The sequence below is a fragment of the Pan paniscus genome, chromosome 1 (assembly GCF_029289425.2).
Source record: "Pan paniscus chromosome 1, NHGRI_mPanPan1-v2.0_pri, whole genome shotgun sequence".
NCBI classification, from domain to species: domain Eukaryota; kingdom Metazoa; phylum Chordata; class Mammalia; order Primates; family Hominidae; genus Pan; species Pan paniscus.
The window spans coordinates 22213069-22230023 of NC_073249.2; the positions used below are offsets into that span (position 1 = coordinate 22213069).

General features: G+C 39.5%; 1 protein-coding gene across 21 annotated transcripts in view; it reads left to right on the forward strand.

The window, feature by feature from the left end:
- The first annotated feature begins 5232 nt into the window (after positions 1-5232).
- The window catches only part of CDC42BPA (CDC42 binding protein kinase alpha), a 331921-nt gene continuing 320198 nt past the window's right edge, over positions 5233-16955 (forward strand). For all 21 annotated transcript variants that reach the window (XM_034947986.3, XM_034948052.3, XM_034948013.3 and 18 more), the window contains exon 1: positions 5233-6795. In XM_034947986.3, the coding sequence (XP_034803877.2) occupies positions 6618-6795 (178 nt within the window). In that variant the 5' untranslated portion in view covers positions 5233-6617. The remainder of the gene's footprint in view (positions 6796-16955) is intronic.

A 16955-nucleotide genomic window follows, 5' to 3' on the forward strand; every position in this document is an offset into this window, starting at 1 on the left:
GTTGAATTTATGACAAGTTTTTCAAACCATCATAGATAGTATTTTTGGCCTTAAGACTAATTGAGATCACCTAGGTAATGGGTGTAGCTAGAAAAGAGGTGAAGTTCTGAGCCCTGGGCCACTCCAGTATTTGAAGATCAAGAAGATAAGGATCATCCAGCGAAGGAGACTGAGAAAGAGTGGCCAGTGAGGTAGGAGAAAATCAGGAGAGTGCGGAAATTAAGTGAAGGAAAGTGTTTTAGTTAAGAGAGGTGATCAGCACTGTGAAATACTGTTAAAGCGGCAAATGAGATGCGGACTGAGGACTGCCTATTAACTTTGGTAATGTGGAAGTCCCTGGCAATCTTGGCCAGAGCAATTTCCAGAGTGTGGTAACTGAATTCGTCAACTTTCACCTCCTTGGCTGCCAGCCTCTACAGGTCCTGGGTGTGTCACCTCCACTCCCACCTCAGGACCGAAGGTTCACACTGGCTTAATTGGTTTGGTTTTGTCACCACACGTTGCAATACAGTCTTTATCAAATGTTTTCTGCTGATAGAATTTATGAAAGAATGACACTTATCTTTGCAGTGTTCAAATTTGCTAAGTAGCTCTAATAGCCGACAATATCTGTATTATAATGTTTGATTCTAAACATATTTTGGAAAGTCCCATTTATAGTAGAGCTTTAGTGAGAGATTTTAAATGATAAATTTAAAGATAGGGCAAGATGGACAAGATCCATTGACAAGCAAGTGGGAACTATTAGTCTGTATACCTAAGTAAACCTGCCCTAATGAGGGTTGGATTGTTTTTTAACTTCTTGAGGGACAAAACAACAACAACAACAACCAAAACAAAACAAAACAAATTTGAAAAGGAAAAGGTAAAAACTTCTATGTTAAAATAATGCCACGTCAAAATCTACTTAATGGTTGTTTAGAGATAAAACATTTGTTTTATTGATTTTATTATAGTTTCGGTTGAACTATAACTGTGTTGATTATATGTGTGCAAATTCTGCCTGTTTGCTCTTGCATTCATTTCTTACCCATTGCCTGCTCTACTGTATCTTTGGGGACCAGTCATGCAGCCTCCCTTTCAGAGGCTCCGTGTTAGCTGCAAATGACAGGAGATTTGTGGTAAGAGGATTCTCCTCCCCTCTCTCTGACTATGGCAGCCTCCCCTGTAGCACTTGCATCTCTTCTGTGGCTCCATCTCCCACCAGTCCTGGTTTTAGCTTCCACCAGCCTAGGGGTGGGAATAGCTTCCTGCTGCTGCCAAACTGGGTTACCTGACTTGCCCTGCATTTCCTCAGCTCTTCCACCATCCATGGAACCATGTATCAGAATTAAGGTTTCTCTGGTTTTGGTCGGGCACAGTGGCTCACGCCTGTAATCCCAGCATTTTGGGAGGCTGAGGCGGGAGGATCATTTGAGGTCAGGAGTTCAAGACCAGCCTGGCCAACATAGCCCTGTCACTACTAAAAATACAAGAAAATTAGCCAGATGTGGGCCAGGCGCGGTGGCTCGCACCTGTAATCCCAGCACTTTGGGAGGCTGAGGCGGGCAGATCACGAGGTCAGGAGATCGAGACCATCCTGGCTAACACAGTGAAACCACGTCTCTACTAAAAATACAAAAACTTAGCCAGGTGTGGTAGGGGGTGCCTGCAGTCCCAGCTACTTGGGAGGCTGAGGCAGGAGAATGGTGTGAACCCGGGAAGCGGAGCTTGCAGTGAGCCGAGATTGTGCCACTGCATTCCAGCCTGGGCAACAGAGCAAGACTTGTCTCAAAAAAAAAAAAAAAAAGAAAGAAAAGAAAATTAGCTGGATGTGATGGCATGTGCCTGTAGTCCCAGCTATTTGGGAGGCTGAGGCAGGAGAATTGCTTGAATCAGGGAGATGGAGGTTACAGTGAGCATGTGATCACGCCACTGCACTCCAGCCTGGGAGACAGAGTGAGACTTTGTCTCAAAAAAAAAGCTTTCTCTGGTTTAAATAAATAGGTGATTTCTGCTTTTTTGGTTGAACTCTGATATAATCATGTGCGTAGTTCTTTCTTTTGCCCTCATATCAACTTCTAATGCTCAAATATGTGAATTAACAACACATCCCACTTCTTCCTTGTTACAATAGGAAGGAAAAGTTGAGTTTATAGAACCTGCAGATTTTTTAGACCTCACTTGCTTTGTGATTAAAGCCATGGGCACTGGCATGAGACAGGCCTGGTGTTGACTTGTAGCTCCTGTGTCAATTACTAGTTGTGTGATCTTTCACAAGTCAAGATCTCTAAGCCTCAGCTTCTTCCATCATCTGTGATATAGAGGTAATTTCCCTACTTCATATGGTTATGATGATTGAATAAAACATGAGCTCAAACTACCCAGGACAGTGTTTACAGGTTGTTAAGTGTTCTGTAAAGGAAGCAATTATTAATCAGAAAGTTTCTTTTTTATATACAAGCCTTTGCAGTTGATCTCACTCATGTCAGGAGCCTGACATGAAGACAGGACAGGCATTTGCTGGCATTTTATCCTGGGAGGGTACTAAGCTAAGTCATTCATTTGCAGGGTCAGGATGTGGCTAGGCTAAAAGGAGATGTGGTAAAACATCCTCAGTGTTGCTATACATTAAGCCCTACTGTGGCACGCACCTTGTTTTTGGCTCCGTTCTCCAACAATGACCCTATAGTTATTCTGAAGTTAGATATACCAAGGTGAGAGTGAGGCTGACTGTTATAAATATTAATTGGTGGATTAATTCTCCTGCTTTTAGCCCTGAATTGGAGGATGAGTTGAAGAGAGCTTGTATTGGGGACTAGGCTTAATGATTTCTGTCCTGCCTTCTTCTTTCCACCTTCCTACCTTCTTGTCTTCTCCTGTCCTCTTTCTTTTCTGAATGGTCAGATTAATTCCCAGCATCTTCATAAAACATTCTCTGATTATTTCAAACAAATTGGGTGTTTGCAGTGGTATACATCTAATCTCCAGGCCCCCAAGCAGAATTTCACAAAGAAGACCTCCTCCAGACTATTTTTCCCCAAAGAATACCCTGCGAGGCAGCCTGTGGCACTCTTGTTTTGCAGGAACACTTCAAGCACTGTACAGCTGCTGGGCTGCGCCTTTCTTTGGCTTAAGACCGGTTTCATTAACAAGCATGTTCACACTTCAACCGGAACATTTAAAATAACACCCGCACGATGTGTTTAGTGTCTAGTTAATTATTAAGTCTCTGAGCTTGAATTATTCAAGCAAAATTGATTGGGTTCAAGCTCCTTCCTTCTCTTTGTGTGTGTGTTTTTTAAAATAAAAATAAATTCTCCTCTCTACTTTCTAAATAATGTGGAAAGGGTTATTTAGCAACCATCAATACCCTGGACTGTGGGTGGTACCCAAGCGCTAATAGAATAGGTAAAGAACTGACAGCTTGACTCTTTTGTTAAAAAAAAAAATGTATCTACATCTCATATACTTCCATTGTCAATTAGCATTTAGTGAGACCTAAAATGTTTTAGGTTCTCCTTTAAACTTCTTTCTAGTTATTTGTAAGTTGGAAAAGCAGGTATCTTGGAGCCAGTTCTTTAGTTAACCGTACTTGAAAAAGCAGAAGAAATTGCTTCCTTCTTTGCTACCGCATCTTATGGTCAAATGAAACTGTTAAAATTGGCTTCACCATTAAAATCCATGTTGTTGAAGAATGTTTGTTGAACTGAAAAAATGTCCATAATATATTGCTAATTGCAAGCAAGAGGCTATAAAACTCTTTTATTATGTATCATTTTTGTTAAAGTGCATAGGAAAAAGACTTGAATAATAAACACCTAAATATTGCTTATTATCTGTGTTAGGATTAAACTTTTCTACTACTTTTAGAATTAGACAACACACACCCATATAAAGATGTCATGGCTGGAAATGACTGACCTTTTGTTTGAATCTAAGTATCATTCATGTCAAGACGGCATTGAAAATAATGCTGTTCTTAAGCCAGGCAAGTGTAGACGTTGCAAATGTAGATTTCATAAAAGATTCACACTATTTCATGAATCACAACTTGAATCGACTTCTGTTAGCCTTCATTTTACGTCTAGGCCCTCATTTCTAATTCTTCCTCAGCTTCCATATTATCAAGATGTAAGATGCAATTGTGGACATTAACATAGAAACACAACCGCCTCACAGGTGTGGGGAAGGAATATAAAATAATTGTATTTTAGAGAACGACCATAAAGGAGATGGCAATTTTGAGAGAAAGTAACAGAACTGCAATGACCTAGTTTTGTGGTGTTAATTTAAATGTGGCATCTTCCATGAGAATTTTATAAAGGGAGCTCTCCTAAAACCGAGATTCACAAAAACCTGGAAGGGCCCTACAGGGATCAGGTGCCCTAGCTATTCAGCGATTTGCCTTTGCTGCCCTAATTCCTGCATTGTGCCACTGGGTTACAAGTGTGTGTGCGCGTGCACACAGGGGTGTAGGTTTGATGACAGTGGTGAACTGCCTTGACTGCCTTCACAGGCTGAATCCCCCGCAGGCGGTAACCATGGCTAGGGAAAAACAGGCAGCCGCTAGGACAGTTCCGGAGGAGACAACACCAGGCTCCCGTAGGGAAACTTTTGGGAATGGAGATGGGGGATTCCATCCTTTGCGTGCAGACCCAAGACTTCGATGGTAGCGCGGACAAGTCTGTCATTGTTTTTGTCCTGGGAAATGACACACGAAGTGCTGTAATTAGACACCTAAGAAACGATTACTCTGGAGTGTGCGCGAACCGAATCTGGGGGGCCGGTGGGGAGCAGGTAAGGGGCTGAAAGGCACCGTCTCCTCCAGCTCTGTCGGAAGCCTAATGCCCTCTGCTTCTGGGCGCCCTTAACAAACGCGCCAGACAGGTGATGTCTCCGACGACGAGCAGGAGCTCCCCTTCGCGATCTGCACCAGAAACCTCGGGGAGCCGGGGCCACGGCGCGGCGGTGGCGCAGTTCCCAGCCTGCGCCCAGTCCTGCCGCAGCTCCCGGCGCGGCCCGGTCATCCCGCCTCCATATGCTCCGCCACCGCCGCCCGGGCCTCCCTCAGCCCTCCCGCAGCTCCGCATTCCACGCTGCGGCAGCCGCAGCCTCGCCGCCTAGGCAGTCCACACCCCTCCCCTCGGGCTGGCGCAGCCACTCGGGCCCCGAGCCCGCGCCCCCTTGGGGGCCTCCGCTGGGCGCGCCGGCCGGACCCCGCCCGGCTTGGCCGCCGGCTGGGGCTGAGGCTCGGGCAGGGCGGGGGCGGGGAGTGGAGGGCGTGTGCGCGCGCGTGTGCCGGGGCCGGGGGGCCAGGCCGCCATATTGGATCCGGACTCGTCCGCAAGCCTCCGCCTCTGTGCGGCGGGACTGGAGGAGCCTTGCGGAGCCCAGGGCGCGAGCGCGAGAGGAGAGGGAAGGCGGGGGAGGGCTGGAAGGGAGAGGAAGGGAGTGGTTGGGAGCCGGGCTGCCGCAGCCTCTGGTCTCCTCAGCCGCGGAAGCGACCCCTCCTCCTGCGCCTCGGCCGCCTCCCTCCTCGCTGAGGAAAGATGTCCTTAGCCCAGGGGTGTGAAGAAGGGGGAGAAGTAGCTGCCAGAGCCGCCCGCGCCGCCGCCGCAGCTGCTGCCGCTTGTGTCCTTTGAATTCAGAGAAGCACCCCCCCGCCTGGGGCGTCGGGAGCCTCCGGCGCGGCGGCCGCGGTGCGGGTGTCGGGGAGACCGGGCTCTCTGCCCGGCGCGGCGCGGCGCGGCGCTCGGCCCACGAGCGACCACCGACATGGAGTGGGCTCGGGCGGCCAAGTAGCCGCTTCTCCGGAGCCCGGTGCCAGTGCCGCCCGCAGCCCGCCTTCCACCCCCGGCCGCGCCGCCGGTCAGGCCCTAGGGTGAAGCCGGGAGGAAAATGAAGAGTTTTCACCGGAATCCGTTGAAAATAGGACTGACTGCAAAGCCTTAAAGAAAGAAGGACCTCGGGAGGAGAAACGAAAAGCCGCCTCCGGGCAAGACTTGGCGTGCTCCGAGCCGAGGGGCTGCTTCAGGGACCTCGCCCCCTCCCTTTCCCGCTGGAGAAATTGCCGCTGATGCATTATCCAAGTGGTGGTTGGGAGGATTTGCAGCAACATTTTTGGTTTTCCCTCCCCCTTCTATGCATTCTGTTTTTTTCCTCCCTTTTCTGTTTTTCTTCTTCCCGGGAAGTGAATTGCTGATGCAAATCGGACTTTATTCATTAATGATGCAACCGGATTCGTTTCAGGATTACGTTGCACGAGTTGAATTTTGAATGAAGGAGAAGAGTTTTTTTTTTTTTTTTAAAGAAGTGTTGACTCTCTAGTTCGTTGTACTTTTAATTATTATTTTATTTAAATATATGACTTAATTGTATTCTTTTAAAAATGCGTTAAGTATATATTTTATGGTAATTTACCCTCAAAATATATGTATATGGGTGAAATTGAAGACGCTTCAGTTAAGTGAGGTTACTGGTGTGTTGGATGTTTAATTCAGCACCAGCATTGCATGACAGTTGTTTGAATAACAAGTGGTTTATTTTTAAAACCATACCTTTTAAAATTTAGGTTCAGATAATAGTAAAAGTCATCATAATAATTTAAAGGAAAACCAGCAGAAATCGAATTAAACATGTCTGGAGAAGTGCGTTTGAGGCAGTTGGAGCAGTTTATTTTGGACGGGCCCGCTCAGACCAATGGGCAGTGCTTCAGTGTGGAGACGTTACTGGATATACTCATCTGCCTTTATGATGAATGCAATAATTCTCCATTGAGAAGAGAGAAGAACATTCTCGAATACCTAGAATGGGGTAAGTTTGTAATTTTTAAAGAAACTTAATCTTTAGCTGGTCATTATGATTTAATTGGTATAGAGAGTTATGAGTAAACTCTACTCCGTTGAAAGAAAAAATACAATAAAAAAACAGACACTAGTTATTCAAGATTTTCCGCTAGTTTTTGGTAAATATTTTCCCAGGAGTAAAATTGTGCTGCTCAATTGTTGCCTTGATTTAAGGCCTAGCTAATGTGGAACTTGGCGACGAAGAACTTATGTTTTTAGGTCAACAGTAAGAGATTTTAAATCAATTCTGTGATGGGCAAAAGTGGATTATTGGTTACAGTTGCCTAATACATGGCACTATAATAGTCCTTCATTTGAAAGGTATTTATTGGTGGAAACATTCAGACTATGGAAATTATTCTCAAAATGGGAGGAGATATTAAAATATCTGTGTTTGCCTTAGGTCAACAGAAAGCTGAAGGTGGTGATCAGTGGGTTTTATTTCATCTCTGCATAGTACAAGGAAAGGAAACTGCTAAACATGGACTTTCCAAAAATTATGTTTGTAAGATTAAATGACATAGTTTAAAAATTTTGTGATAGTAGTTAGAGAATATTTGGGGGCAGCTTCCACTTGAGAGTTACATTTTACTCTAAATTTAATTTAAATCTAAACTGGTTAGATTTTTGGCTTCATTCTTCTAAATATAGGTGTGATTTAGAAGACCTACTGTAGTGGAATAGATCAATGATGTGAGCAAACGCTCCATGACCTTCAAGCTTGAAGGCTTGGCTCAAGTTCTTCAGCGTCTGCTGTTATATACAGGACACACTCTAAGGTCCAGAAGTTCACTGTTGCAATAAGCACGCATCGTCACCCAGATCTGTCTGTAGTAGTGGTACGTTGGCTTTTGAAGGATTTTGGCCAAATATGATTTTGTACCTTTGGAATACTAATCATTTTAGTTTGTTCTTATGCTAAGTTCTTATGCTAAAATATTTGTTCCCAAGTAAAACTTTATTTTCCTGAAGTAAAAGTCAAGTGCTGATTGTGTCTTTTTTTTTTTTTTTTTTTTTTGGATTTGAAATTTATTCAAAGTTAGTTTCTCAGGTAAACCACTGATACAAGAATGTCTACACGTAATAACTTTAATTATTCAATTTGCCAGTATAAGAATGTTTCTAGCAACGTGATGTCATAAGGTTTAAAAAAATATGTAAATGTGAATAGAATAACTTTTCAAAACAGACTGCCAGACTCATCCTGGGAATGTAAGAAATCTAAACCATCTTTCAAGTAACTTCTCACTTAAGAGTGAGACAATTTTGGCTTTGGTACTGGTTTTGTGAGTATACGTCTTTTATTTGTTGAATAAAATATTTTGTAAAGCATATGTAGTTTTACATCCCATGTTTCACAAATTGAGAAATTCTGTAGTGTTAATTTTTTTTTTTTTTTTTTTTTTAAGACTTAAAGGGTTTTGGTACTTTCAGAGTTGGAACTTGAGTTCTTAAGTTATGGTTCCTTAATGACACTCTAGTCTGTGATTTTTGTCATTTAGTATTCTTTCCTATCTGCGAAGCTATGGGGAGAACTCTATGTACCAGTAGTAAATATAATTTTAAATGATTTATGATAAAGAGAAAACTGTATCCTCCATTGCCTTCTGATTATTAGAGTTTAGGTAAGTAGTTTTATGTTATGAGATATTTCGCTGTATTATCAGAATAATTTATATATATTTTCCATTAAATATGTTTTCTTGGATGTTGTTTCTTATATATGTATAAGAACACCTCATTTATGTATATTTTTATATAAGCCAAATATCAAATAAGTATTTGGCTGAGTATTATTTTTATTAGTATGGAAGTCTGGATAAAGAGTAAAAAGAAAGTTAAGAATGGAAAAGGCTGTCAGGAGTTGCGTAGTGAGTAGTGGTATTTGCTGTCTTTAAGTTATTTGAGAATTTAGGTTAAGAGTGCCAGTCTATTTAAGAATTGAAATAGATCAGATGTTCTTCATATGAATTGATAACTGCATTTTGGGGAAATGTCCTATTTTATTTTAATTACTTAACAACATGTGAAAATCAGTTAAGACTAAGAATATTTCCAAATTGTGAATTGACCTCAGTTCAGTGTTCTAAACATTAGTTTTTGGGACTCTGGTGGAAATTTACAGGGATTGTTGTTGGGGTTAAATTTGGTAATTTAGATTTGCCTTAAGTGGTGTAATTTTAAGTTTAATTTTTAATAATTGAAAAAATATTGTCTTTTATTTAAATCTTTAAAAGACTATTTGCAACAGGAACGCAGTATTAATAACACAAGTTGTTACATATTTGTGTTCGTTATTTATATTAATGAAAGTGTCAGCTAGATGCTACTTATCTTTATGCTGATGATAGATTACTCTTAAAGTAGAGTCAGCCAAGATTCTTACCGGCTGTATTCAGCTTCATTTCTATCAATTTCATTTTATTCCTAGTTTTAGTCCATTTTATTTTTATATTGGTACAGTTAATGTTTTGTTCATAGCAGTATCAAAACAATAAGAAAAGTGACAATTCAAAGTCAGATATGTTATTTTTCTTTGACAGCCTTTCTTGCTTTTGGTGCTGATGGCTTGAGGGAGGAAATAAGTGGAAAGAGAAAGAGAGGATTAAGCCAATGATCACTAGAGCAAGGGAATAATAGTGCCTTAAGACTATAGATCACATTTAAATTTAATAAGTTGTATTATTTTTCATTTATAGTAAATAGTATTTGAAATTCAGACTTTTTTGTCTGCTTAGTTTTAAGTTGTTGAAATGATTATGGTTTGTATGTGTATACAGTAATAGTCGATGTCAGCATAACTCTAGAATAAATTACAGTGGAGTTGTAGAAGTAAAAATAACTTCCACATTGTAAACTAATTTGCTAGTAATGACTGAATTAGTATATCATTCGTTAAATCGGCCACCCCCTACTTTGAAATGGGAAATTGGAATTTTAGGGAATTATTTACCAATTTACTTAATAAATGTTAAGATAATATTACTTAATACAAAATAAATATGCAAGGCTGTCTGTACATGGATAACTATTTTGATGCTTTTTGAATTTTGGACTTTGTAACATACAGAAATTATCACTAAATAACTAATTTTATAGCTTATTCAGATTTTGTATATACATAGAAAACAGTCTGTTTAATAAATTTGTACCCAGAGCATATCAGCAGGTACTATGCTTTAAGCTTTTCTTTTTATTAGTATAGTTTTAAAGCTGTTCACTTTTTTTAATGACACGAGTGTTAATTAAGTGAGGTGTTGATGGATATGTATCTTTTCTAGGATACTTTTGTTCTTCACATATGCTGTTCCTCATTGTTAGCTTTTCCTGAGTAGAATTTATTAATCAGTCTGAATTATCAAAATGTTCGTTTAATACAGATGATTACATTTATTTAAGTTCTCAACTAGAATAATCAGCAATATTGGTTGGGTACTTGTTTCCTTTATACTAGCCACCTAATATTCTATTCTAGGAATGATAATGAGTAATTACAATTATTTTATCTAGTACAATGCTGGCACATGGTAGAAGTGTGTTCAATAGATGTAATGGCTATTATTATAACATTTCTGTTTGTCTCTCTCTTTTTAAGAGAAATTACACTTAGAGGTAGTTGCCAGATGATACTGGTTCCTGGCATTCATGATGGAATAGCATAAGAGTGATGCTGTTGATAAAATTACATCTAGGAAAAATTCCCTATAAAGTAGAGTGAACTTAGGTATAATGAACTAGTGCTGTTAACCCCTAAAGTCTTTGAAATACTTGATGTTCATTAGTAATTTTTTTGTTTTTAGGAACATCACCCTTTTATATTATGTATTGATTTATTTTAGAGACAGGGTTGTATTATAATTGTTTTTAGGAACATTACTCTTTTTATTTTATGTATTGCTTTATTTTAGAGACAGGGTTGTGTTAGTCTGTTCTCGCATTGCTATAAAGAACTACCTAAGACTGAGTAATTTATAGAGAAAAGAGGTTTGATTGGCTCACAGTTCTGCAGGCTACAAGGAGGCATGCAGGGGAGGCCTCAGGAAACTTGCAATCATGGTAAAAGGCAAAGGAGAAGCCGACCCCGTCCTGCATGGCTGGAGTGGGAGGAAGAGAGAGAAGGGGGAGATGCTACACGCTTTTAAACAACCAGATCTTGTGAGAACTCACTCACTATCACAAGAACACAAAGGGGAAGTCTGCCCCCATGATCCAGTCACCTCCCGCCAGGTCCCTCCTCCAACACTGGGATTACAGTTTGACATGAGATTTGGGTGACGGCACAAATCCAAACCATGTCAAGGGTCTTACTGTGTTACCTAGGCTGGTCTTGAACTCCTGGGCTCAAGAGATCCTCCCACCTCAGCCTCTTAAAGAGCTGGGATTACAGGCATGCACCACCACACCCAGCTTTTTAAAAAAAGGAATGTATTGCTTCATGAGTGAAAACTGGATGTCAGGATTAACACTTTAGGGATTTTAGACATATATTTATTTTATATGGAAATGTAAGGCATACCTTAGTATAGCAGTATATAAAAACAAATAGTGCAGTATGTTGGAAATTTTATGAAATGTCCCATAATTCCTAGGACTTGAATACTATTACACAGTAAGCTCAGGCTATTTTAGGATAAAATAATTTAGCTCAAATAAATATTTTATTGTACCACTCTTTTATGGCAGTCAAAAATTTATTCTCTGACCTTTTTCTCATTTGGTACATTTATTGACAGTATGTTACGTATGTAGCTCATTGTTTTTCTCCTGCTGGTTGTGATAGGTTTTAAAACCAATTACTAAGTCTAACCAGCATTAAAAAAAAATTAAAGACTAGAATAGAAAATATAAAGTACATCAAATATAGAAGGAATAAGTATTGTTGTGCAAAACATTGTGTTTTCCTTATTCCTTATTCCTTTTCCTGTATTCCTTATTCCCGTATTTCTTACTATAGGTTGAGATAAAAATAGTTTGAAATACTTTAGTGTAGGTGCAGCTATGCTATGTTGACTGTTAAACAGTGAAAATATAGACAGTTCATTTTTTCAAAAAGGACACACGATAGATTAGGGACTTACTCAAGAATCTAGTGAAGGGAAAGAGTGTAAGGTATGGGCAAGATACAGACTTGGAAATAGATGGGAAGAGGAGACATGGGGGAGGGAGAAAAAGAGAATGAGTAGGGAGAGGGAGATAGAGAATGAGAATGAATACTGTGTTCCTGAGTTGCTACTTCAGTCTGACTTGTTGAATGATAGTGTATTTTTTTTTTTTATGATTGGGTATTTTTAATTTAAAAGAACTTAATGGGCAGGGGAGTTAATTTCACTCTTTTGTATTTCCTTCAATGGTTTATTGTCTCTTCCTTTGTTTTTTTCCTTTTCTGAGTTTGGGCTAATGGGCGTTGACTTTGATTGATTGTCAGAGGTATATACGTTTTTGAGTTTGAGTGATAACCATATGACCTATAAACAAAGGTAGTAGTTTCTTGGTTTTAGCTTCTCATCACTTCAGCTGAACTCTAGGGTAGATGTAGGTGAGGATTTGCTAGTTCTATCAGATTTTTTCTCATCATTTGTTGCTCAGGAAACTGCCAGTTTTAGGTATCGAGGACCAAGAATTGCTTAGCTCCTTTTGCCCTATCTTGATGAGTCAAGAAGTCTTTGCATAATAATTATTATGAGAGACCATCATGGCTCACTACAGCCTCAACCGCCTGGGCTCAGGTGATCCTCCTGTCTCAGCTTACCAAGTAGCTGGAGCTACAAGCATGTGCCACCATGCCCAGCTAATTAAAAAATTTTTGTGTGTGTGGAGATGGGGGGTCTCATTATGTTGTCCTGACTGGTCTCAAACTCCTGGCCTCAAGTGATCCGCCTGCCTTGGGCTTCCAAAGTGTTGGAATTGCAAGTGTGATCATCTGCACTTCGTGTGATTTTTGTTTTTGAATTACCCACACTGTAAGTATGGATTATCCCAGACACAAGTTTTTTGTTGTATATAAAAACTCCTTGGCCGGGTGCGGTGGCTCACGCCTGTAATCCCAGCACTTTGGGAGGCCGAGGCGGGCGGATCACGAGGTCAGGAGATTGAGACCATCCTGGCTAACATGGTGAAACCCCGTCTCTACTAAAAATTCAAAAAAAAAAAATTAGCCGGGCGCGGTGGCGGGCGCCTGTAGTCCCAGCTACTCAGGAGGCTGAGGCGGGAGAATGGCGTGAACCCAGGAGTCAGAGCTTGCAGTGAGCCGAGATCGCGCCACTGCACTCCAGTCTGGGAGACAGAGCAAGACTCTGTCTCAAAAAAAAAAACAAAAAACAAAAACAAAAAAACTCCTTTCCAAATCTGGGGGACTTCCTTTTCTTCTCCATTAATGGTGAGTAGAACTCCAGGATTATTCTTTCTAGCTAGCTTCTACACACTTCCTTCCTATGACTGCCATCTCTTTTTCTAATCAGTACGTAGGGAATGGCTAATCTTCTATTGGCTAGTGTTTCTTTATCTATCACTGTATGAGAGCAGCACTTTAGCTTTCATGTTAACGGGGCACAAAGACCTGGCTCCTCCTTTCCAATCCCACTGTTTGCCTTTACTCTTCCTCATGAACTGTTTGCTTCTCTTTTGGGATTAGGGCCTCTTCACTCTAACCTCCCTCCCTAGTTTCAAAGTGTGTTCTGGAAATCCATGGGATATTTAATAGATGCTTGAGCAAGGGGAAAGGTTTATATGAATAAATCAGTTTGGGAAACGATTTTAGACAACATTTAATGTTAAAAATACAGCAGATTATCCTAGAATTTATGAAGTTTATCTGACTATGGAATAGGCTTTTTTTCAGAGCGTCTGGAGGATGGCTGGCAACCAGTGTTTCACAGAATACGCTTTGGGAAATGTTCTTCCAGTATAAGGTCATGGTTTTCCTTGTAACTTCCTGAGTAGCAGGGTTAGAAAGAAATTTTGAGAGAAATTTGGGATATCTTGTGGATTGGAGAGAGAATCCAAATCTGAATAGGTTATATTTTACTTAGTGGCTGTGAACTTCATTTTCTGTGTGAAAGTCATGTGCACTGAAAGATAAATTTAATCATGGTGAAATAACATGAGTGATGCTGTTGGTAAAATTACATCTAAGAAAAGCACCCTAAAAAGTAGAGTGAAATTTGACATCATAATGAACCACTGCTGTCAACCCCTAAAGTCCTTGAAATTACTGAGAGATCTCTTAATTATGACCTTTTCCTGCTCTAATTAAGCTTACTTTTCTTTATGTGTAGGCATTTACATTAAATACAGAAATCGTCACTTTATTTTTTACAGCTTTCATTACTGTAGATGTTGCAAAACTATTGTCTATCTGAAGAGATTACATTCATTACTTTGTGATTTTTAAGAGGAAAATATCATGGACTCATAGTTTTAAAATCCTGTTACAGTGTTAAGTATTGTTTTTTGCAGTGTAACACATTTTGGCTAGGCCATTGGTTTCAGACTTTTGGACTAGTGTGGGAACTTTACTACTATTTATTACATCCATGAAGCGCTGTGTTTCTAGTGCCAGCAACTATTTATATATACTGTTAAGGAAACTAGAAAATATATACTTTTATTAAGGAGAAAACATAATTGGTGCTATTTTGGCATTGTGTGAACAATTAAAGCTGTGGTTACTATTAACTTTTGTTCAGAGTTTTTGGGAGGCCAGATAATAATCGTAGAGGACAATCTAGTTTCATTGTTTAAAGACAGACAGCATATAGGGGAATAAAATTAGTTTTCTCGCTTATTTATTTTTTTTTTTGGTAGAGATAGGGTCTCACTATGTTGTCCACGCTGGTCTTGAACTCCTAGCCTCAAGCAATTCTCCGACCTTGGCCTCCCCAAAGTGCTGGGATTACAGATGTGAGCAGCCGCACCTGGCCTTTTTTCTTTTTTCTGATTTAGATTTATTTTTCTCTTTAACTCTTCCTCACCAGTGCCATTCTTCCCACCCCTGATCTAATTATACTGCAAAGTACTACTTATATGGATGAAAACAATCTTTTGAAAAGATTGTGAATTATTTCAGTCATGTGCAATCATTTGTTAACTTTCAGTTTTATTTCAGATTGCTTAAACGTCACTGTAGGCTTAATCAAAGAAAAAAACACCTTCTGTTTAATTTGGTCTATTCATAGTGATAACACTTAATCCAGTTTCCTTAGAGTTTCCATGGTGAATATCTACAAGTAGAACACCTAACCTGAAATGTTTCTGTTCTAAACCAATATACTGGAAAAGAGCAAGGGGTTTTGGATTAAGACTGACTGCTTTGATTATTAACTGGGTGATTTAGTTATTTAACCTCCCTATGTCTCTTTGTGAAAAATGGACATAAGACTAATAGTTTATTTTTCTAAAAAGTTAAAAGTTGGTTTAGGATTCTTCCTTTTCTGGTGATTTATGGTTGTATTTTGTCAGCTTGCTTCCCATTCTGTTTTTTTTTTTTTTTTTTTTTTTGAGATACAGTCTCACTGTGTTGCCCAGGCTGGAGTGCAGTGGCGTGATCTTAGCTCACTGCAGCCTCTACCTCCCGAGGTCAGGCAATTCTTCTGCCTCAGCCTCCCAAGTAGCTGGGACTACAGGTGCACGCTGCCATGTCTGGCTAATTTTTTTCTTGTATTTTAGTAGACACAAGGTTTCACCATGTTGCCCAGATTCATCTTGAACTCCTGAACTCAGGCAATCCACCGGGCTAGGTCTCCCAAAGTGCTGGGATTTTAGGCATGAGCCACCATGCCCGTCCTCCCATTCTGCTTTTTAAAATTTCTATTCTACCTAGCCTTATGATAAAGTAATAATTAAAATGCCATTTATTGGTAAATAATAACTGAAATGCATAGCTATACTAATATAAGGATGTAAATAACTATTTTACTATTAACATACATTTGTATCTTACTGATAGTATTTTATTATATTGGGATTGAAGATGCCAATATTTCTGTGTGACTATGCAAAAAATCTTACAGGATAAGCTTTTTGCATTGGAACATTTTGTTGTTATATAATTATTCTTCAGTAAATATCAAGTTAATGCTCATTCGTCCACCAACAACAACAAATATGAGATGACTAATTACATTTTATTTTTATATTTATATATCTCCAATCTGCACATCAGTGGTAGAGTTCTGGACCTCAACGCAGAGGGTTAAAATCATCATGAAAAATTATTGATGTGTTGTTCATTTAGGACTTTTTATGTATTGAAGATTATGCAGCGCCCGTAAATGTATTTGTGACCTGACAGTACGACACAAACGTGTGGTGTGGTATGTAGAAACTTAATGTACGCTAGTGTTTCCTAAATTATATTTCTAGAGATATAAATGAATATTCTGAAAATTAAGAGTTCAGTGGCTGTGTAAGATTGGAAAATAGTGCTTTTTGTATGCCTCTTTGGATATTACAAAGCACATTATCATAGAAAAAGTTTCAAAAAGTTTGGTGTAGAAACCATTTAAACTTTGTTTTACCTAGAATTTGCCTGAGTAATTTAACATTGGAACTCCTTATGAAGAACAGCTGACAGAGTTTGGGAAATGCTGGTATATACTTAACCGTAGGTAGTGTGAGAGCCTTTAAACTGGTTGTGTGACAGAAAGTGGTTAATAAATTCTTCTAACACATAAATTGTCACAATTTATATCAATTTCCAAACAAAGGCAAAGGTTTGAAGGTTTGCCTTTATCCTTTCCATATTTTTTAGCGTATCTGTTTATGTCATCTAAGCAATATTAAGTTGGTGTGGAGTTTTGCATGGGGTGTATATATCTTTACAAAGAAAGGACAGTGAGACTTGATACATGACTTCGAGGAGTTTATATGTGCAATTCTTGGTTTGCAAAGATGCACCTGCTAACCTAGTGATTTTGTTTTTTTCCAGTAAAGCTTTATTATGTTCTAATCCAGTTACCTCTCTAACCATTGGTACAGAATTTGGGATCGATATTGTCATGGCTGTGAAATAGAACAATGCTAATTAGATTTTATGAAAGTTTTGTAAAAGCAGTATAGTTATCTTGCTACAGCAAGAATCCCATCCTTAAGTATCATCGTTTACTTAGAGTGGCTAATGCAATGCCCCAA